This window comes from Carcharodon carcharias, chromosome 15, assembly GCF_017639515.1.
Source record: "Carcharodon carcharias isolate sCarCar2 chromosome 15, sCarCar2.pri, whole genome shotgun sequence".
NCBI lineage: Eukaryota > Metazoa > Chordata > Chondrichthyes > Lamniformes > Lamnidae > Carcharodon > Carcharodon carcharias.
In genome coordinates this window covers 118,466,766-118,490,832 of record NC_054481.1, presented here as the reverse complement: position 1 = coordinate 118,490,832, position 24,067 = coordinate 118,466,766, and the positions used below count along the sequence as shown (strand labels likewise).

General features: G+C 41.6%; 1 protein-coding gene across 5 annotated transcripts in view; it reads left to right on the top strand.

Moving 5' to 3' along the window:
* The first annotated feature begins 1,217 nt into the window (after positions 1-1,217).
* The window catches only part of prkcz (protein kinase C, zeta), a 612,152-nt gene continuing 589,302 nt past the window's right edge, over positions 1,218-24,067 (top strand). For 4 of the 5 annotated variants that reach the window (XM_041206302.1, XM_041206300.1, XM_041206299.1 and 1 more), the window contains exon 1: positions 1,218-1,630. In XM_041206302.1, coding sequence (XP_041062236.1) covers positions 1,557-1,630 — 74 coding nt within the window. In that variant the 5' untranslated portion in view covers positions 1,218-1,556. Of the gene's footprint in view, positions 1,631-1,656; positions 1,739-24,067 lie in introns of those variants that run through there. The other variant, XM_041206303.1, reaches the window with a different exon arrangement.

Sequence of the window (24,067 nt, the reverse complement as noted above, 5' to 3'; positions counted from 1 at the left end):
GTAAACTGGGCGACCGCTTTGCAGAACACCTGCGGTCTGTCCGCAAGAATGACCCAAACCTCCCTGTCGCTTGCCATTGTAACACTCCACCCTGCTCTCTTGCCCACATGTCTGTCCTTGGCTTGCTGCATTGTTCCAGTGAAGCCCAACGCAAACTGGAGGAACAACACCTCATCTTCCGACTAGGGACTTTACAGCCTTCCGGACTGAATATTGAATTCAACAACTTTAGGTCGTGAGTCCCCTCCCCCATCCCCACCCCCTTTCTGTTTCCCCCTTCTTTTTTTTTCCCAATAAATTATAAAGATTTTCCTTTTCCCACCTATTTCCATTATATAAAAAAAAAACCCACTAGAGCTATACCTTGAGTGCCCTACCATCCATTCTTAATTAGCACATTCGTTTAGATAATATCACCAACTTTAACTTTAACACCTATGTGTTCTATTGTACTATTGTCGTTGACATCTTTTGATGATCTGCTTCTATCACTGCTTGTTTGTCGCTACAACCACACCAACCCCCTCCACCTCTCTGTCTCTCTATCTCTCCGCCCCCCACACACACACCTTAAACCAGCTTATATTTCAGCTCTTTCCTGGACTCGAACTCAAGTTCTGTCGAAGGGTCATGAGGACTCGAAACGTCAACTCTTTTCTTCTCCGCCGATGCTGCCAGACCTGCTGAGTTTTTCCAGGTAATTCTGTTTTTGTTCTTTATCAAAGGTTGCTGTTTGAGTTACCTCGCTGTGCGCAAAGTGGTTGCAGAATTTTCTACATCACAACGGTGACTACACTTCAAAAGTATTCAACTGGCTGTAAACATTCGAGGGCATCGGGGGATCTTGAAAGGCGCGGATGAATGCAACTCTTTCTGTTCGTTGGGCTAAGGGCATGGTGGCTTCCCTGTCTCCCATTGGTTACAGGTGTTTTTTGCGCGGGGGTGGGGGGGGAGGGGGGGAGGCCAAGCTGTTTGATCCCCGATCCGATTGGCTGCAGGCTAAAAGAAATCATCCTTCGTCCTATTGGCCAAGTTTTTGTTTGTTCCCGATTGGCCAAGGTGGGGATTTTTCTCTTCTCCTTCTCTTGGGATTGGCTGCGGGAGGACAGGTATGCCTGTGCTGGCATGCGATTGGCTGTTGGCACGGAGCGCACTGTGGGGGCGGGGTGGAAATTGTCGGTTAACCTGCAACCGCCATTTGTCCAGCGCGAGAGAAATTTTCCGCTCGATCCGCTGAGGGTTGTCGACAAGCAACAAGTTTGGGACGCAGTCGGGGGGGGAAGGAAACAAAAACTGGCGATGTTTTAAATGAACATTGAAAAAAAAACAGTTTAATGGAAAGTTTTTATTTTAAATCTATTCTGAAATTCGATTAGTATTTCAGACAGAATTCGGACTTAATTTTTAAAAAAATCTCCGGAGGTGGAAGTGTTGAATTTTCCCGAGAGGAGGAGAAACTATAATTTATGCGAGAGGTTTGATGTAACTGCGTTTCCTCTAGTTCTTGTCCCGAAGTTGGTGTTACTGGTTTACTTTGAACCCGTTCACTTTGTGTCATGCCTACCAGAATGGATGACAACATGGAGTATGGAACAGGTGACTCGATCAAAGTGAAAGCTCATTACAATGGGTGAGTAAAATAAGGTGACGCTCGAAAGCTTCCCGCAATCTTTGACCGCCAGCATCTCTCTTTCTCTCTCTCAACATTAAAGTCACATCACAGAAAATTGGCTTTAAGGTAAAAGTGTTTATATTAAAAAAAAGTAAAAACAAAGCATCTTTGAGTGTTTTATCACGGGCATAAAACTTTTTTTGACACCTAAGTACTTTTTTTTCCCACTGACATCCATCTTGCGTGATGTATAGTTTACAGGGAAGGAAGACCTGGCAATTCTCGAAACGTTTGAATCACTTTGCATTCTATGTTTCTTAAAATAGTACGATTTTGGCTTTGATTATAGTGAACATGGTGCTGTCTAAAACTCATTGCTTGTGCAATAATGTCCTCCCTAGAATTCTTGTACATGTTAAACCTGTACTATTTGTGTTTGCTGTAATTAGCAGCTGATTACACTACATTTGTTAATCCTTCAGTATGGACATCATCGCATTATCCTTTTTAGTATGAATGTTGTTAGACATCAGATGTAAATATTATTAGTATGATGTTCGTAGTAAAATCTAAAACTAAAATAACCCTGTCCTCCAGCTCTTGTGGTATGGGAATGATTTGTTTCTTTTGGCAGTAATCTCAATTTGTTAATTTAGGTATTGGCTTCTGTCTGCTTAATTTGAACCTTTAGATGCTCCAGCCTTTTGGGAGTCTGATATTCTCTTTATGATTCATTTGCCATTGTGTTGATGTAAGGCTGTGACACTGTAAACAAATGCCAAACCTTAGCCTTGATTTTGGGCTTTGATCCCAACCACACCAAGCAAATTAAGTGTTTCGGTTTGTGATATTAGATGATGAAAAGGGGCGTTTACAGCAACAGCTTCTATGTAGTGCTTCACAGGAGCATTATAAAACAAAGTATGACACAGATATTAGGTCAGATGAACAAAGCTTGGTTACAAAGAAGTAAGTTTTAAGAAGTATTTTAAAGGCGGAAAGTAAGGTGGAGGGAGAGAGAGTTCCAGATCTTGGGGCCTAGGCACTCAAGTACGGTCACCAATGGTGGAGCAATTATAATTATAAATGCACAAGAGGCCAGAGTTAAATGACTGGAGATATCTCTCTCCAGTCATTTAACTCTGGCTTCTTGTGCATTTATAATTATAATTGCTCCACCATTGGTGGCTGTACTTTAGTGCCTAGGCCCCAAGATCTGGAACTCTCTCCCTCCACCTTACTTTCCCCCTTTAAAATACTTCTTAAAACTTACTTCTTTGTAACCAAGCTTTGTTCATCTGACCTAATATCTGTGTCATACTTTGTTTTATAATGCTCAACTCTTTTCTTCTCCGCCGATGCTGCCAGACCTGCTGAGTTTTTCCAGGTAATTCTGTTTTTGTTTTGGATTTCCAGCATCCGCAGTTTTTTTGTTCATATCTCTGGAGGGTTGTGGGATTGAAGGAGATTGCAGGGATAGGGAGGGGCAAGGCCATAGGGCGACTTGAAAAGAAGAATGAGAATTTCAATCAAGATCTTGCTTGACCAGGAGCTAGTATAGGTCAGTGAATACAGGGGTGTTAGGGGAATGGGACTTGCTGTGAGTTAAGACACAGTTAGCAGAGGTTTGGATGACTTTTTAAGAATGTGGGAGACCAACCAGGAGTGCATTGGAATAGTCAGGTTTAGAGGTAACTAAAATATGGATGAGAGCTGCAGCAGCAGATGAGCTGAGATGAACAAAGTTGAGCAATGGAAATAGATGGTCTTGGTGACAGCATGAAGGAGATTGAAAGCTCATTTTAGGATCAAGTGTGGCACAAAGGTTACAAGCAGACTGACTTAATCTCAGACTGACGTCAATAGCTAGGGAATGGAGTTTGGAGTGGGAACTGAAAACCACAGCTTCAGTCTTCGCAAAATTTATTGGAGGAACTTTCTGCTCATTCAGTACTGAATGTTGGGTAAGCAGTCTGATAATTTAGCAACAGTGGAGAAATTGAGAGAGATGATGATGAGAAATGGGTGTCATCAGCATTAATGTGAAAATTAACACCATGCCATTGGATGGTGTCATAAGGGGCTGCATGTAGAGAAGTAGGAGGGGACCAAGGATCATGCCTGAGGAGACACCAGTGGTAATGTGCAGGAACAGGAGGAGAAGCCATTGCAAGAGATTTGCTGGTTGTGATTTAGATAGAAAAGAATGGAGCTAGGTGAGAGGAGTCCAACCCAGTTGGATGATAATGGAGAGGCAATGGAGGAGGATGGTGTGGTAAGCTGTGTCAAAAGCTGCAGATAGGTTAAGAACGAGGAGGGAAAGTTTACCTTGATGACAGTCACATAGGTTGTCATTTGTGACTTTGACAACAGCTGCGTTGGTACTGTGGCAGGGGCGGAAAGCTGATCAGAAGGATTCAAGTGGGGATTTCTGGGAAAGATGGGAACGGATTTGGGAGGCAACAACAAGTTCATGGACTTTGGAGAGAAAAGTGAGGTTGAAGTTGGGTCAGTAGTTTGCAAGGATGCAGGGGTCAAGGGTTATTTTTTTGAAGAGAGGAATGATGATGGCAGAATTAAAGGAGAGGGGGACAGCACCTTAAGTGAAAGAACTGTTTTCAATATCAGCTAACATGGGGCCAGGTGGAGCATTGGGTGATCAGTGTAGTGGGAATAGGATTGAGGGAACGAGGTGTCTCACATGATAATCTCAGAGAGAACATGAGGGGAGATAGAGAAACTAGAGAAAGAAGCAAGTTCAGGGGTAAGGCAGGGAGGAGCATTAAAGGAAGTTTGGCTAGGTGGGCTGGTGGAAGGGAGAGACACAGCACAGACACCTGATTGGATTGTCTCAATATTGGTGACAAAAAGTCCGTGAGCTCCTTGTACTTGGAGGTAAGGGTCGTGGGGAGAGGGGTTTTAAGAAGATGGTCTGCAATAGAGAAAAGAAGCTGGGGCTTTATCTTTGCAATCCAGAATGATCCAGGAATAGTGAGCAGTTCTAGCATGAGAGTGGGATCCAGTGGTTTTCTTAAGTGGTCCAGCCAGATCTGGCAGTGAATAGCTCAACCAGTTGTCCGCCATAGCCTTTCAAGTCTGCATCTCTCGGACTTAAAGGATTGGCGATGAGGGCTGTACCATGGAAATTGCCAAGATAAGAGAGAGTAGTGGTTTTATTGGAGATTAGTATATCAAAGGTGGAGGTGAGGGTGCAGTTGAGTTTACCAGTTGCTGCAGAAATGTTGTGGCAAATGGAGCACCAAAGTTGGGATAGTTGGGATTTTGAAAGTATAGTAATAGTACAAATGCAATCTGAATCCAGAGTCAAGGTCCTACTTAACATGAGAGCACAGAGAAGTGAGACTTTGGAGGCGATGTTATTACTCTGCTTCACTTCAGTTAGCTGGAGCTTTGAAGCCTACCTGGTATCCCGTATGTATTGCCTTTTAACAGATGGACAGTGAATTATCGAGGATAAGTTGGAATTTATATTTTGTGCAGCTTGGGATTTGATGGTAACCACCTGTTCTGTTATGATTAGGTTTCTCAAGGAGGTGGGAGATACCTCATTCAGGATGGCTCATTGAATTTTTTTAATACACTCCCTTTTTAAAAAGCATCTGGACTCTGTTTCATGCAGTTGATTGCACAGTTGAATTAGGGAGTTTTCTGTATTGGGGATCATTGCCTGTTCCACAGCATGATGGACATAAAAAGCTTTTGAAAAATGTTACCATTTAACTCTCATGGAATTGTTATTCTCTTCAAATAGTCTACCACTCCATCTACTGTCCAATCTGCTTAGCCAAATATATTAAGTGCAGATAGTCTATGACCTCCTTAAATGTTATCTTTTGAATTTTGGCTAACTATTGGGCGGGGCTTTGATATAATGTAGAGCAGTTGTTCCCGAAAGTTTTTTGCTGAACCCACCCTCTTTGGTGATTCATGCCCCATGCATGACTTCCCCACCCTCTTCTTTGAGAAACAGTGGGGAAAAGATTAATTTCTGTCAGTAGCACAAAACAAATGATAACAAATCGGCAGATTGTTTTACACTGCATGAACTTTTTATCTAAAAAGAATCAGACATGGTGTAAAATGGACTACCAATTTGGTATGTGCCATTTTTGCCCTAGTGGTAACACCAATTTCACAATTTTTATTTGCGTAGAACAAGATTTTATTTTCTTGGCTGACATAGTAAAATACTCAAGACAAAACATTCGTACATTACCAGTACAGTACAATTGAATATACATGAGCATAAGGGAGCACTTACTTCATGTGATTACTGTAGTGTGAGCACAGTTTACAGTTTGTGAAATCTCGATTTGATTTTGCAGAGATTTGGCTGCAAATCCAACAACACTTTTGTCTTCAATGTGGGAAAAAAAATATCCACCGAAGCATTAAAGCAAAATGGGCAAGTATTTCGGTAGCGCATTTGGAGAACTCAGGAAACTCTTTGAATTGACAGCCATTGATCAAGAAACATGATTGTAATATTGTCTCCAAAAACAGATCACCAGCTCTGTCAATTGAACTCTCTTTTATACTCATGGCGAGCTTGGTTGCTGTTACAAGTTCCTCAAACTGATTTTAAACACGAGTGAAATCAGGCAATTCACTTCCTCTTTGAGGGAAATATTTGCCGATTTTTCTGTAAAACTTGAATTGCATTTTTATTTTGGAGTGTTGACGTTTTGCAGTCCACGATAACTGAAGATAATGTTGGGAATGTAGTTATTGTCTTCTGGCATGTAGTTGCAAAAACAAAGTTTTTTGACAAAACTCTTAATTTTTTGTGCATGATGGAAATGTTACTGTTTTCAACTGACAAAGAAAGATTAAGTTTATTGAAGTTGTCAGCTATGCCAGTCAAATTGCCCAATATAACCTGGAAGCTCTGATGGGGGAAATGATGGTGGAATGTTGATTCAGAGTTGATCAAAAACAAGTGGCATTCCTCCTGAGTTTGCATATTCTTGCCAAAACTTTATCACGAGACAGGTATTGAACTTCCTTGATTACCTCCATCTGTTCTTTCAGGTGAAAAGGCTCTTGTTTGGGGAGGAAAAAAATCTTGTGGTTTACCTTTGATGTTTGGTCTTCAAATGACATTTTATTTTGCTTGGTTTTATCCCTATCCTGAATATAAACTTCAGCACAAGCAACATGTTGTGGTTGATGATTTTTATCAGAAGCGGCAAAGGTGAATCCCAAGTCCAAGTTACAAGGAACGTATTTGCTTAGTTTATTTTGCCTAGCTCTACTTGTTCCTTACATGTGATCAATATCCTCCACTTTATACCTCAAAAAACAGTCTATTCCATCACAGTTATTGAAGGCCAGGTCACAATCAGGTCTGTTATTTTTCTGTGAGAGCTAGGCGATACAAGTGTAATCCTAACACTTTTTTTCATTTGAACTGTAGATCAGTAAAAATATTGAGTCAGTCGAGGATCATTTGGACTTGTAGCAATCATACAAAAGAAACATTTGGATGCCTGCAACAGCAATTGATGCGGCCTCACTTTCCTGTCGTGGACTCAAATTCTTAAATTTTCTTGTTTCTTTGAAATTGAAAGTTTGAATTCAAATAAAAAATATACATCCATGTATCCTTGTATTTCTGCTGATTTTCTTAAAATGGGGGATGTATTTTGTTTGTCACATTGAATGTGATCGTTGCTGGCAAGGCCGGCAATTATTGTCCATACCAATTTGCACTTGAGAAGATGGTAGTGAGCCACTGCAGTCTGTGTGGTATACCCAAAGTACTGATAGTTAGGGTGCACTAGGATTTTGACACAGTGAAGAGACATATTTCTAAGTCAGGATGGTGTGTGACTTGAAGGGAACTTGCAGGTGTTTTTTTTACCCATTCATGGGTTGTGGGCGTTGCTGGCTAGGCCAGCATTTATTGCCCATCGCTAATTGCCCTCGAGAAGGTGATGGTGAGCTGCTGCCTTGGACTGTTGCAGTCCACGTGGTAAAGGCACACCCACCGTGCTGTTACGGAGGGAGTTCTGGGATTTTGACCCAGCAGCAGTGAAGGAATGGTGATCTATTTCTAAGTCTGGTTGGTGAATGGCTTGGAGGGGAACTTCCAGTTGGTGGTGCCCCATGTGTCTGCTGCCCTTGTCCTTCTCGATGGTAGCAGTTGTGGGTTTGGAAGGTGCTGTTTAAGGAGGCTTGGTGAGATCCTGCAGTGCATCTTGTAGATGGTACATACTGCTGCCACTGTGCGTCGGGGTGGAGGGAGTGAAAGGGGCACCAATCAAGCGGACTACTTTGTGCTGGCTGGTGTCAAGCTTCTTGAGTGTTGTTGAAGCTGCAATCATTCAGGGAAGTGGGGAGTATTCCATCACACCTCTGACTTGAGCCTTAGATGGTGGACAGGCTTTGGGGAGTCAGGTGAGTTACTCACCACAGGATTCTTAGCCTCTGACCTGCACTTGTAGCCACAGTATTTATATGGCTAGTCCAGTTCAGTTTCTGGTCAATGATACCCCACTGGCAATGTCCTGGGGTTATTCAGCGATGGTAATGCCATTGAATGTCAAGGGGCGATGGTTGGATTCTCTCTTGTTGGAGATAGTCATTGCCTGGTACTTGTGTGGCACAAATGTTACTTGCCACCTGTCAGCCCAAGCCTGGATATTGTCCAGGTTTAGCTGCATTTGGACATGGACTGCTTCAGTATCTGAGGAGTTGCAACTGGTGCTGAACACTGCAATCATCAGCAAACATCCCCATTTCTGATGGAAGCAAGATCATTGACTAAGCAGCTGATGATGGTTGGGCCAAAGACACTATCCTGAGGAACTCATGCAGTGCTGTCCTGGAGCTGAGATGCTTGACCTCCAACAACCACAACCACCTTCCTTTGTGCAAGGTATGACTCCAACCAGTGGAGAGTTTTTCTCCTGATTCCCATTGACTCCAGTTTTGCTAGGACTCCTTGATGTCACACTCAGTCAATGCAGCCTTGATGTGAAGGGCGATCATTCTCACCTCACCAAGTTCAGCTCTTTGTACAAGTTTGAACCAAGGCCGTAATGAGGTCAGCAGCTGACTGGCTCCTGCAGAACCCAAACTGAGTGTCAGTGAGCAGGTTATTGCAAAGCAAGCACCTCTTGATAGCACTGTTGATGATCTCTTCCATCACTTTACTACTGATGATTGAGAGTAGACTGATCAGGTGTTAATTGGCCAGGTTGGATTTGTCCTGTTTATTTGTGTACAGGACATATCTGGGCAATTTCGCACATTGCCGGGTAGATGCCAGTGTTATAGCTGTACTGGATCAGCTTGGCTAGGGGCACGGTACGTTCTGGAGCATAAGTCTTCAGCACTATTGTCGAATATTTTCAGGGCTCACAGCCCTTGAACCATTTCTTGCTATCGTGTGGAGTGAATCGAATTGGGTGAAGACTGTGATGCTTGGGACTTCCGGAGGAGGCTGAGATGGATCATCATCTCGGCACTTCTGGCTGAAGATTGTTGCAAATGCTTCTGCCTTCTCTTTTTGCGCTGATGTGCTGGGCTTCCCTATCATTGAAGATGGGGATATTTGTGGAGCCACTGCCCCCAGTGAGTAGTTTAAGTGACATCCACTATTCACGACTGCATGTGGCAGGACTGCAGAGCTTTGATCTGATGATTTGGTGGTGGAATCACTAAGCTCTATCTATTGCTTGCTGCTTATGTTGTTTGGCACGCAAGTACTCCTGTGTTGTGAGTTCACCAGGTTGACATCTCATTTTTAGGTATGCTTGATGCTGCTCTTGACATGCACTTCTGCACTCTGAACCAGGGTTGATCCCTGGCTTATGTCAGGCCATGAGGTTACAGATTGTGTTTGAGTATGATTCAGCTGCTGATAGTCCACAGTACCTCTTGGTTGCCCAGTCTTGATTTGCTAGACTGCTTTGAAATCTATCCTGTTTAGCATGGTGGTAGTGCCACACAACACGATGGAGGGTATCCTTAATGTGAAGGCAGGACTTCATGTCCACAAGGTCTGTGCAGTGGTCACTGCTGCTGATATTGTCATGGAAAGATTCATCGGCATCAGGCAGGTTGGTGAGGATGAGGTCAGTTATGTTTTTTCCCCTCTTGTTGGTTCTCTCATCACCGGTTGCAGACCTAGTCTAATAGCTATGTCCTTTAGGACTGGCCAGTTTGGTCTGTGGTGGTGCTTCCAAGCCACTCTTGGTCATTGACGTCCCCCACCCAGAGTACATTCTGTGCCCTTGCCACCCTCGGTGCTTCCTCCAAGTGGTGTTCAACATGGAGTACTGATTCATCAGCTGAGGGAACAGTACATGGTAATCAGCAGAAGGCTTCCTTGCCCATGTTTGACCTGATACCATGAGGTGTCTGGAGTCTATGTTGAGGACTCCAATAGCATCTCCCTCCCTGATTATACTACTATGCTGCCAGCTTTGCTGGGTCTGTCCTGCTAGTGGGACAGGATATACCCAGGGATGGTGATGGTGGTGCCTGGGACATTTTCTGTTAAATGAAAGTTGCCATAGTCCCAGAGGCTGCGCTCTCATTAGTGAGGGATGACTGGTGGTGAGTTTAACCTGAGGGTCACCACACCTCAAGTGAGGGGTGAGGTTAAGAAAGCGGGGCCTTCATGGATGACCTCAGCTGGTATGGGAATTGAACCCTCACTGTTGGCTTCACCCTGCATCACAAACCAGCTGTCCATCTAACTGAGCTGACCATAGGTATGACTATGTCAGGTGGTTGCTTGACTAGTCCGTGAGACAGCCCTTCCAATTTTGGCACTAGCCCCCCACCCCCAGATGTTAGTGAGGAGGATTTTGCAGTGTCGACAGGACTGAGTTTGCCATTGTCGTTTCCAGTGCCTAGGTCGATTCTGGGTGGTCCATCCGGTTTCATTACTTTAGAGTTTTTAGTCGACCACATTGCTGTAGGTCTGGAGTCACATGTAGGCCAGACCAGGTAAGGATGGCGGATTTTATTTCCCGAAAGGTGAACCGGATGGGTTTTTACAATAATCAACAATGGGTTATGGTCTTCATTAGACTTTTGGTTCTAGATTTTTATTGAATTCAAATTTCCCCATGTGCGATGATGGGATTCGAACCCAGGTCCCCAAAGCATTATGCTGGGCTCAGTGATAATACCACTACACCACCACCTTCTCTACTTGTAGGTGGTGGTATTTCCATGTCTCTGTTGCCCTTGCTCTTCTAGGTGGCAGAGGTTGCAGGTTTGGAAGTTGCTGTCGAAGGAGCCTTGACGAGTTGAAGTGCACCAAGGGTGGAGGGAGAGAATGCTTAAGTTGGTGGGTTAGGGTGCCAGTCATGCAGGTTGCTTTGGCCTGGATGGTGTCAAGCTTCTTGTGTTGCTGGAGCTGCACTCATCCAGGCAGAGTATTTTGTCATATCCCTGATTTAAGAAACATAAGTAGGAGCAGGCCATTCAGCCTTTGACAGCCAACTCTGCCATTCAGTAAGATCATGGCTGATCCACCATTCCATACTGTCCCCAAATCCCTTGATTTCTCTTATGATTCAAAAAATTATCGATCTTTTTCTGGGTTCTAGATCTACTCAAGTGCTTGAGTACAAAAATCAAAGTTGACATTCTAGGGCAGCACTGAGAGTGCTGTCTTTTGGATGGGATGTCAAACCAAGGACGCCATCTGCCTGCTCAGGTGGATGTAAAAGATCCTGCCGCGGTATTTCAAAGATGAGAAAGGGCGATATCCTCAGTGTCTTGGCCAATATCTATCCCTCAAGCAACATTGCAAAAAACAGATTATCTGGTCGTTACCACATTGCCTTTTGTGGAAGCTTGCTATGTGCATATTGGCTGCCACATTTCCTGCATTACAAGAGTGACTAAACTTCAAGAAATAATTTTGGCTGTAAAGTGCTTTTGAAATGTTTGGTGTTTGTTAAAAATGCAATTTAAATGCAAACCCTTTTTTTTTTGATTGTTATTATGTGGAATTCTCTTCCTTAGCAAGCAGTGGAGGCTGGGTCATTGAACTTATTCAAGGCAGAGTTAGACAAATTTTTGACTGACAATGGAGTCCAGAGTTATATGGAGCAGACGGTAAGGTGGAGATGAGACCACACCCAGATCAGCCAAGATCTTATTGAATGGCAGAGCATGTTTAATAGGTGGATATCCATTTACTGAATCAGGCAGCAGAAGACATTCTGTGAATCACAGCTGTTTTATTGTTAAACTTCAGTTCAGTACAAATACCAGTTTCCACTCTTTCCTTCTGGATCCTTTCCCTGTCCAGAAGCACAAAAGACCCCTACTAGGAGAAGACCTAGCTCTTAAGCACAGGCTTCAATGAGCACCACCTGCTCTCAATTCACTCTGAAGCTTGTCCTGGTTTACTCTTAGAGGGATCTGCATTTCTAACATTGTCAGAGCAGACTCAAAGGGCTGAATGGCCTACCCCTGTTCTTAAGTCCTATGTCCCTATGACTGAGCATCAACAGCTCTCTCTGGGGTAGAGAATTCCAAAGACTTTTACAACCCTTGAGTGAAGAAATTTCCCCTTAACTCATTATTAAGCCCCTAGATCTAGATTCACCAACAAGGGGAAATATCCCCCTAGTGTTTACCCTGTCAAGCCCGTTAAAAATTTTACATGTTCGCTTCTCAGTCTTTCTATGCTCCCAGACCCATCCACTCACTCTCTCATCAAAGTGCAATCCTCTCATCCCAGGAATCAGTCTAATTAGCTCTGTTGCACTCCTTCTAAAGGCAAGTGTATCCTTCCTCTGGTAAGGAGACCAAAACTCTACACGCAACTTCCTTATATTCTGACCCCTTTTTAATAAGGGCTAACATACTTTCCCTCCCTAATTGCTTGCATGTTCACCAATCCTTATAAGATGGGTACATTTTCGTCGAAGGAAAGAACAGTTAATTTCTCTCTCTCTGTTTGGAGATGGTCTTAGCTTGGCACTCCTGTGGCATGAATGTTACTTGCCACTTATCAGCCCAAGCCTGAATGTTGTCCAGGTCTTGCTACATATGGACATGGACTGCTTCAGTATCTGAGCAGTCGCAAATGGTACTGAACATTGTGCAATCACCAGTTCTGACCTTCTGATGGAAGGAAGGTCATTGATGAAGCAGCTGAACTTGGTTGGGTCTAGAACACTACCCTTAGGAATTCCTGCTGCAATGTCCTGGGGCTGAGCTGATTGGCCTCCAACAACCCCAACTATCCTTCTTTGTGCTGGGTATGACAATGGAGAGTTTCCCAGATTTCCACTGACTTCAATTTTGCCAGGGCTCTTTGATGCCACATTCGGTCAAATGCTGCCTTGATGTCAGGGCCAGTTACTCTCTCATTACCTCTTGCGGTCAGCTCTTTTGTCCATATTTTGACCCAGTCTGCAATGAGGTCAGGAGCCAATTGGCCTGAATGTAACCCAAAATGAGCGTCAGTGAGCAGGTTATTGCTGAGTAACTACCACTTGATAGCACTATCGACAACACAGTCTTCCATCATTTTGATCTAGAGAAGAGGCTGATGGAGTGATAATTGACTGGTTGTCCTGCTTTTTGCGGACAGGACATACCTGGGTAATTTCCACATTGTGGCATAGATGCCAGTGTTGCAGCTGTACCAGAATAGCTTGCCTAGGGGTGCAGCTAATTCTGGAGCCTATAGTGTTATTGCCAGGAAATTGTCAGGGCCCATAGCCTTTGCAGTATCCAGCGTCAAGAATTCTTCACTTTTTTGAACCGCTGGGCAGGAGCATTTGGTACAGTTTCATGGTAAGTGAGTTGTACTAAATGTTTTGCACGAGATTATTCATGAGCTTTTAAAGTCTTTACAAACCCTCTTGGATTTGACAGTGGTTCTTTGTAAATAATAGAATTGATTATACAGCATAAGGTAAGTAATATAAGAGATATTGCATTGATGCTGTGTAACTGCTATCAATCCCAACTGTGAAACATGGTTGTGAACTGAGCTTTTCTCAAGTGTAAGAACAGTAGTGGTTAATTTTGGTATCATGTTTTGCTTAGTCTGTGGCTGTTGAATGAATTAAAGTAATTCTGTGACTGCAAGTTTTTCAGTGACAACCTGCATAGATTGCTGTTTTCATCTTGACTTATGTAGCAATGTCCTAACTTTTGTAAAAAGCCGTTAAAAGGGACAAAAATGAAATATGGTAAGAGTGCAGAAGCATTGCTCTTAAAAGTGTAGTGCCTGTTTGAGATACAACAGAGGAGATCAAATTTATGCAAACATTGGCTGTCTGAGCATTATCTAAAATTTAGTCACTTGGTAGTACTTGCCATGATAAATGTTTTTTATTCAAAAAAGCTGCAATGCAATCTTTTTGCCTGCAGAGGACACGTCCCTGAATATGAATATTTGTAGTTTCTAGCAAGCATTACTGAGCTACATTGTGAGCCCGACTGATCATCAATTTAAATTGGTTTGATAGTGTAATTCTTAGCATGCTTGGGATTTGCTGAACAATCGTAGAATCACATCTAATATTAGACTTTCTGAGTTTTGCAAGCATGATTTGGTAGAGTATGTTCAATACACTCATGTTTATTGCGAACAACCAAAGGGGCGTGCTGTTTGATACAATCCTCCAGTTGTTAGGATGTATGTTGGGACTATGTTCCTGGCATTGCACCAGCACTGAAATTCAGATAACACATTGCTTTGTGTGTGATCGGCAGAATATCTTTTTTGGCATCCTGTTAAGGGAAAATACCACTTGTGCTGCCACTGCATAGTAGCAGCATGAAATGGCTAACTTTGCTCAAATTTTTCAGTTAATTTCCCCTTCCAGGTAATTTGAGGTAGACTGGGGATTTTTCAGGTCTAAAAGTGGGTGGCCTTGGGTCAGTTCATGAATGCTCGCCATGTATCTCACACAATGATCTGATTGCAGTAGTCATTATCCCGTAGGACAGCTTTGCACCCTATTTCGGTGTCAAGCTTGGATGGTGAGCAAATGACTCTGGTGCTATTTACGAGATTGCCAATCTTGTAGCGCATGGAGCTGTAGGAATCTGAATGCATATATTGACCAGTAAAGGTAGGCTCGCAGTAGACAATAGGGAGCCAATACTGGATTCTGTAACTAGTATGTCGAGGAAAGGGAGTTCGTTAGACTGCTCCACTGTAAAGGTGAATTTGAGCACGGATGGAGCGCATTAAGGTGTATAAGGAAATTCTTAATACAGCTGCAGATTCAAATGTAGCAAATGTATCATCTACATATACGGAAATATGCAAAGGGTAGGAGGTTGGGTGTCATTCCATCAAAAAAGCATTTCTTGTGGAGACAGACGAAAAAAATTGCGAGAGCTCGCCTTAGGGAGGAAGCCATGATAAGACTGTCTATCCATCTATATAGTGTCATGAAAGCTGAATTCACCTGCACGTTGCGAAGTTCAGTGGATACAGATTCAGAACATGGTGGTGTGTCTAGATTGTGATGATATAGTGACGTGGAAGTCTGACTTCCTTGAGTGGCACATTAGTGAATAGGCTCATAATGTCAAATGAGCACACAGACACAGCATTGTTGGCAATGTGCAGGTTGCAGTGAGAGAATCCTTCACCTTGTATGTGGAATACTTGCTCAGAACTGGTGGTAGCAACTCGGTCAACCGTTTGACCAATTCATGATGTGCAGAACCAGTCATTGCTAAGGTAGGTCATAATGAGACATCACTTCTTGGACGAATCCTATCGTACACACCACAATGTAGCTTGTTACCCTTACGCAAGTCTAACTAACGTGTTTGTGACTTGTGTAAAGGTAACGGTGCAGACATGTTTGGTGGCCATTCCAACGGATACTAATTTGGACATGTCATTATTAATAAAATGCACACCGTTCTTATAGTTGTGATGCTTAAGGATGACTATTCCAACCCTTTTTGTCTGATTTGCAAATATGTATGTCTGGGTTGGTGTTGAGGTCTTGCAGTGCCACCAGATATTCATGCTGCACATGAAAATTGGACAAGCCATTGGGTATACCACAATATGCATGTGCTAGATCAGCTGACTTGTTCCCTTTGAACTTTGGTTTTCTTGTCTGTCCTGATGAGTGCAAGACACACAACTTTGATAGCATGTCTCCTCTTTCAGCAATATCTAAAATTTGAACCTGTATAAATTATAAACTTAATCTGCAGGATGATTATCTCAATCTTGAATCACTTCATGTTGAAAAGCCCTTTTAAGTTACATCCGAGATCAGCGCTATATCGGAGGGGGTGTATCAATTAATTAACTAGGCAAATGAGAATGTTTATGATTTATCTAGCCAGTGTTTTCATGATGTGAAAATACACATTGCTACAAGTCTGCTGTTTTGATTCTTAACTATAGGTAGTTGCTGATATACAACAAAAATAAATTGATAACTGTGTTAGGCAGTCAACAATTTTACTGCAGAATTCAACTTGTGAGCTGGGAGTTTGTTCATTGACCTTGGAACACCACTACGTAATGTCCCTCAATAAATTGTCAATCTGATTTGGTGTGTGTTATTTTCGGCTTTGACTTCCTTGATATTACCTTCATGACTCAGCCTCTTTTAAAAAATTTTTCCTTCTGTAAAGTTCCTTTAAATTTTGTTTTACTTTTTAAGGGCGCACAGTAATGGTTGGGAATAAAAAAGGAAGTTGCCTATCAAAATCTGCAGCATCTAAGCTCCAGGGGGCATGTTTTCAGAGAAACACTTTATTGAACGCTAATCTGAATATTGCAGTAATTCAGCAAAATAATTTCAATCATGCACTGGTGTGAATCAGAATGGCGATAAGTAAAAACTACTTTAAGATAGTGTGTAATCAGGTTAAAAATTAATTCGTACAAACTTTAACAACATCAACCTATTGAAATAAAAGCACAAAACTGTGGATGTGGGAAATCCAAAACAAAAGGAAAAATACCTGGAAAAACACAGCCGGTCTGGCAGCATCTGCGGAGAGGAACACTGTTAATGTTTTGAGTCCACATGACTCTTCAACAGAACTAAGGAGAAATAGAAGAAAGGTGAAATATAAGCTGGTTTTGGGGGTGGGGGCTGGGACAGGTAGAACTGGATAGAGGGCCAGTGATAGGTGGAGATAACCAAAAGGTGTCATAGACAAAAGGACAAAGAGGTATTGAAGGTGGTGATATTATCTAAGGAATGTGCTAATTAAAGGTAGAAAGCAGGACAAGCAAGGTACAGATAGCCCTTGTGGGGGTGGGGTGGGGTGAAGGAATCGAAATAGGCTAAAAGGCAGAGATAAAATAATGGATGGAAATACATTTAAAAATAATGGAAAAAAGGTGGGATATTGGGGGAAAAAAAGCGGGGGATTGGAATGGGGGTGGGGATGGAGGAGACAGTTCAATCTATTGAATGTACTTTGTAGAGATGCAAGTATAATTCATGGTGTCAAAAAAACCTTTGGTCATACTGTTTGGATAGTTCAAGCTGGACCTGCCACCTCAATTATGATAGGTGAATATTGTTTGAAGGGTCACCTACAAGCTTTAGTACCTGTCATGTTTGTTTATGTTGGGAGGGACATGTGATTGAAAATGCTGCTTCCCTGAGCATGACATGATTGAAAACAATCCTTGTTGCAGCTGGTCCAAAGCCTATTCCTGCATAGGTTAGGCAGGGATTGCAAGATTTACAACAAAGATATCCCGTCCTATAAGATTTAATGTGCTGGTAAATGCATGAAATATGTTGATCTAATTGGTGAATTGATCTTAATCACTAATCATACAAGAGCCATTACCCCCTGAAACAAATGTTTAAACGTTTCCAATTCACAAGGTTCACAATGTTCAAAAGGGTCATGGGAAATATGTACAATTTACTCCTGGATTGCATCAAAATAACTTTCAAATAAATGACTAGTGTGTAGACATTGAGAAGGGGTTAACTTTATTTTATTGATATATTTGATCTGTTTAGCATGCTGGTAGTGCAGTTGAGATTGTGGGCCAGATTTTGTTGTTGAAATAATGGTGCTTGCTAATGGTACTATTAAATGGTACACCAACTTTGTGAGGGACAGATACACAATTAAACGTGAATATCCTAAAGTTGCTGCCTGAGTTGTGCCACTCCACTGGTAGCTTTGCGAGAATGCATTTCATTGTCTGTCTCACTGTCAACGTACATTGAAAGTCATGAGGTTGGTGAATTTGCATTGGAAGTATGAATTAAACCTTCATATGTTGAAAACTAGTAATAACAAATACATTTACCTTTTTAATGATGTGCTAAATGTTAATGATGGCCAACCAACCCCTCTCACACTGAAAAATGAACCATAGGTGTAGAGTCTCATTCCTACAGGTTGTGAATTGTTTTAGGAGATTTCAAAAATGTAAACTTTTATCTTAAAGCATTTTTCAACTTTGTGTTTTCTGTTTTTCTTTGTCTCTTAATTTTTCTTTCATGTTCAATCCCGGATTTGATGTCAATACGAATATTTGATCACATCAGTAATTGAGCAAAATAATTTCAATTGTATAGGTGTGAATCGGAATGGCGATAAATAAAATTACTTTAAAATAATGTGTACACTGATTAAAAATAAGTTCTCACAAACTTTAACTAAATTTCGACCTATTGAATATACTTTGTAGAGAAGCAAGTCTAGATGGTGTCAAAACAAATTGGGTCACACCGTTTGGATGGTTCAAGCTAGATCTGCCACTTCAATTATGATAAGTTAGTATTGTTTGAAGGGTTATCTACAAGCTTTAGTACCTGTCATGTGTGTTTATGTTGGGAGAGAGGTGGTTGAAAATGTTGCTTCTCCCGGCATGACAAGGTTGAGACCAGTCCTTGATGCAGCTGGTCTAAAGCCTATTCGTCCATGGGTTAGACGGGATTGCAAGATTTACAGCAAAGATATTCCGTCATGTAAGATTTAATGTGCTGGCAAATGTATGAAACATGTTGATCTGATTGGTGAATTGATAATATGATCACTAATCGTACAAGAGTCATTACCTCCTGAAATAAATAGTATTTAAAAGTTTCCACTTCATAAGGCAAATTGAGAAATTGCTATACGCAAACTCCTTCCAGTATAGGTCTAATAATTAATTTACTAATTACTAATTTACTAATTACTAACTTACTAATAATAAAAGGTCCCCCTTTAATTCAACAACAACGTATCATTACATTATAGGCACAATATAAATATACGTCCCAAGGTGCTTTACAGAAACCTTATAAAACCAGGCATGGTGCAAAGCTACATAAGGAACAATCGGGTCAAATGACCAAAAACCTATTCAAAAAGATAGGTTTTAAGAATTCTAAAAGCAGGAAAGCAAGGTAGAGGCAGAGAGGTATAGGGAAGGAATTTCAGAACTAGGGGCCTAGGCAACTGAAGGGAGGCATAGCCACCAGTGGTGGAGCAATTATAATTGAGTGCAGAAGAAGCCAGAGTTAAAGGAATACAGATATTTCAGAGGGTTGTGGGTTTGGAGGAAGTTAGAGGTGAGGCAAGACCATGGAGGGATTTGAAAACAAGGATTAGAATTTCAATATGACCAGGAGCCAGTGTCAGAATTGAATGCGACACTGAGGTTTCAAACAGGTTGGCTTAATCTGACTATTGCTGGGGAGAGGGATAGAGTTGGCAGTCAGGGAATGGAATTTGAAGTGCTTCTGTTTATTTCCCAATCCTTAAATCTCATTGGTGAGGAGATGCCCTGTTGGTTGCTCTGTTCACTCTGGTCCTAGATGCCATGCCATCTTTGTTGTGCCATTAGTAGCTTACCATGTTCAGCCCCTTTTAGTAGCAAAATTTGTTTAAGAATGCAAGGGCATGTCTAAGTAATGGCACATGCTGTCAGATGCCCTGTTGCAGCAAAATCTAGCCCTTTTTTTGCCAAAAACAGTTTGTGGTTTTTTTTATTTTCTCTTTTTATAATTCATATGTAAGGTCTTTTTTAAAAATTTTAAGTGTGGTGCAGGGACCGAAACATTTTCCCAAATGCTCCTATTCAAGTACTAAAATTAGTATAACTTTTTTCTTTTCCTCCTCTGCCAAATGTTTGTTTATCAGATATTTTAAAGTTAATGGTTAACCGCAGCCTGTTGTAGTAATTTCTTACTTTTCCTGTGCTGCTTGTTTATTTCTGGCCACCCATTGTGGTTAACTCACTGGTATTTCTTTTGCTACTGGACTTTTGCTACTGGGAGTTTGCTAAGGATGGCAGAGCTGAATTCTGTGTGCCCGAAAACACATTTGCAAGCCTTCAGTTGTGGAAGCACACTGTTGGGACAAAGCAAACCTAATTAGCTCAGAGGGAACTTATGCAAAATTCAGAAAATGAGCCAGATTCAACTGAAAGCTAATTTGAAAATTGCTAAAACTTTTGTAGCTTTAATCAATAACTACAACCCTTTTGGGCAAGGTGTTGCACCCATGTGTTATGATTTATTAGTAAGTTAACTATGTATGATTGAAATGATTGTCAGTGTGAATCATGATGACCACCATATCTAACACAACACTTGCTTTGCTAATAAAATATTTTCAAATTATTGGATTAGTGCAGCCTGTTGTAATAATTTCTTATTCCTTCTGCCCTGCTCAATGTGAATTCTGCCCTTTCACTCTGGGCGCTGCTGGGAGCTTGCTATGGATGGCCTAGATTTGTTACTGTTTTTCTGCATCTCTTGTGTCAGATAGAATAGATTGTTGCCAATTCTAAGCTAAAAGGTATGTATATTTTGGCTTGGCTGAACTCCTCTGAAGACATTGATTCAATGATTGGTTGTTGCCAAAGTCTGCTATAAAATACAGTGCTGCAAATTTTTCAGGTGGCTGCTGCTTTTCCTTCAACATTAACAGTAGAATAGTCCTTGACTTGTGTGAATACCTCTGCTGGAATATCCAAAGCCTTTTCCCCCCATTGTTTGGTGTTGACAATGTTAAACATATACGTGGGGAGATGATGTATTGTCCTTAATGCTCTGTTTTGGATCCTTAGCTTCTTTATCTGTGTCTGATTTGTCATACACTGATGACCCTGGATAGACCACATCTGAAGTACTGTGTATTGTTATGAATTTAATTGATTGTGTTCCTGGGTGCTAAAGTGATTGTAACATTTAAGGTACAGGATGTTCCACTGCTTGTTACATTGGTTCCTGCCTATTGTCAGGGGTGGGGCTCTCTGGGAGTGTTTTGATAGGTCTCCAGATCTGTTCAAGGGTCAGTTTTGGGAGAGTCAGAAGCAAAGGGAAGAAGCTCCATGCAGCCAAAGTGCTGCTGTTAGCTCTGAGGAGTTGAGGAGGGCTCAGGGGAAGCCCTGGGAGTCTATGTAGCTGAATACAGATGGGAGACGGGAGTTCAGTGAAACTTGGGGGCAGTGCTAGATTGGTGAAGCTAGCTGTTCAGCAAAGAGATGAAATGACGCCAGGAAGTAGAGGCTGAACTGCGGGCTCAGCAATTCAGGGAGAAGGAATCTTGGAAGGTGAGGTTGGCCCACCTCACAGGGTTTCATTGTTAAAGCCACTTGAGTGGAAGCATCTTTTGGAGAGAATTCAGAGAGATCTTCAAAGGCGAAGCTGGGAATACCTTGTGTGACAGAGTTTCATTGAGATTGTTTGACTTGGTGTTTACTGACGTATAGGTGGGTTCTTGAGAAATCCATGGAATTTGTCTTAGTTGCCTCTATCATTTCCTCTGTAGTGTGGTGCATTTGACGACAGTTTGTTCATTCACATGTACCTCATAGTTGACCTGAATGCTAGAGTTCAAGATAGATATTGTAACTTGTTTTATCTTTCTGAACTTGTAAAGTTCATTTTTGCTTGTTCTAAACCCATGGAATCCTGTGGCTTTATTCTAAAAGCAGGTGTCTTGAATCTCAACCTTTATCTACTTCAGATAAAATGTTATCGATCCCTAAACGGATCTCCCCCACGTTCTGGAGCCTGGACAAGGATTGTACTGGTACGTGCACCTAAGAGAGAATATATTGGCCTTAGAAGCTGTGCTGCAGTGATTTACTAAAATGCTTCCATTGGTTAAATTGAGAGGTTACGTAAACAAGGCTTATATTTCCTTAATTATAGAAGGTGAAGAGGTGACTTGTTTGAGGATTTTGAAAGAAATCAATAGGATAGATAGAAACATTTTCTGCTAATGGGGGAGTCTAGAACAAGGAGACATAAGCTTAACATCAGTTGGACTGCTAAAGAGAAAAGTATTGAAATGCTACTTCAAGGATATGAGATGTGTGGAACTCTCCCACAAAAAGCAGATGAATGAATGAATTTAAATTTACAGTCAGTAGATTTTCATTGGCCAAGGATATTGAAGGATATGGAGACAAGGCCACCTAAATGGAGTTGGGATGCAGATCAGCCATGATCTCATTGAATGGCAGAACTGGTTTGAGGGGCTGCACAACTTATTCATGTTTCTATGCCCAAGAATGATGTTATTGATCGTTTTCATCTTGAAGATTATGTCCAGGAGTTTTTACGCTTTTCTGGTTTAATTGGTTTTCACAGCAGCTCATGCGTCACATCCTGTTTTTCGTACTTTTTTTCTTTCTGGAGCATAGTGTGCACTGGGCATCAGTGGAATTTGTTATTGGCTTGCTTATCCCTCTAGTTCACCCAGGGAACTCTGATTACCTTGTGAGTTCATAGAGGATACCCAGATGAAAATACCATTGGTAAACTGTACACAAGCCCAATCTTTTGTTCAAATGCTGGTGATATTTTTTTTAAAATGAGCTTTAGAATGGGTGTTGCAGTTATTGCCCCTCTCAAGTTGCTTTGAGAAGCATCTTAATGTGATTGGTTTGATGCAGACGAGTGGCTTGCTAGGCTAGTTCAGAGGTAGTTCGTATTTGCAACATTAGTTACTTATAGGCCAAATCAGGTAAGGATGTCTGATTTCCTTCCCTGAAGGATATCAGTAAACCCATTTGGAGTTTTTATAACAACCCAGTGAGTCATGGCCATTTTTCACCAGATTTTTTTGAACAATTCAAATTCTCATGCTGGGATTTTGAACTAAATTCTGTGGGTTATTAGTTCAGGTCCCCGGATTACCAGTTAAGAGAAATAATCGCTGTACCTTTGTGGATGAAGAACAGGAATGAGCAGAGAAATGAGCCCTTAGAAACTTGTGCCATTGGGCATAGCCATGTGGAACTTACACATTTTAATGACAGCTCAGAGCACGTGATTTGACAGACTTAGAAAATTATGAGATAAAAACAAAAAACTGCGTCAACTCTTTTCTTCTCTGCCAATGCTGCCAGACCTGCTGAGTTTTTCCAGGTAATTCTGTTTTTGTTTTAGAAAATTATGATGTGTGTCTACCTCTCTTGAAACTTGCTTGTGATGAGTTGAAATTCCTGCTTACAGTCACATCTGGGGTTCAGCAGAAATAAATGGCTGGATCAAGCTACTTATCAACGATTGGTTTCAGCTGTTTGCATTTCTTAACTGTTGAGGATTGTTAAAGGCTCCTTAGTAATTAATGGAAAAAGGCTGCTCTCTCTGCTGCATACTCACTAATGAGAAGCTTTTCTCAAATCTACAGGCTGAGGAAATGCAAAAAAAACTAAAGCTAAAAAGAGGATAAATACACTGCGCAAAGTTGCACAAATAGCATCAAAATAGAATTTGTTTTGAGGGATTGCTAATGGGACCCCTCGGGCTAGACTTGGCCCTTTTCTGTGTCTTGGACTGCCTTGGTTTATATTTTCAGCTTCCAAGATGTGTGGCTCAAAATGGTTATATATATATATCTTAATACTCAGCTGGGACAATGGTTATAGACCACTAACATATTTCCCCTTGGCACTGGGAGAAGAGAATGAAATTTAGCCAGGGTTGCAACTCTTGATTGATATCAAGTGGCATTGCTGGAATTGCACTTGAACAGACCCTATTTGGCTTGGCTGTGATGAATCACTGGCAGTTGAATACCTTATCACTTGCTGCCAAAGCTCATTATGCACAGTGGCCACCTGGGTGAAATATTGGAGGGAAGCTGGTAACCATGCTGCAACAAAATTTAAGGAAATTAAGATTGGTGTGAGGTAGGACAAAAATAGCAAAACAAAACCAAAAGAGAGAATTAATTATCCCATTGGTTCATCTGGAATTAAAATGATACCATGTCAAACCAATTGGTTATTGTTTTCTTAGCCTTAAGCTTTAAAAAAGGGCTAAAACAAGTGGCAGGTAATAGATTTGTTCCTACAATGCAGCATTCAGATAATGCTTGTTTTCTTAATCATTCATGGGATGCAGGCATTGTTGGCTAGGCCAGCATTTATTGCTGATTCCTAATTGCCCTTGAGAAAGTGCTGGTGAGCTGCCTTGAACCGCTGTAGTCCATTTGGTGTAGGTACGCCCACAGTGCTGTTAGGGAGAGAGT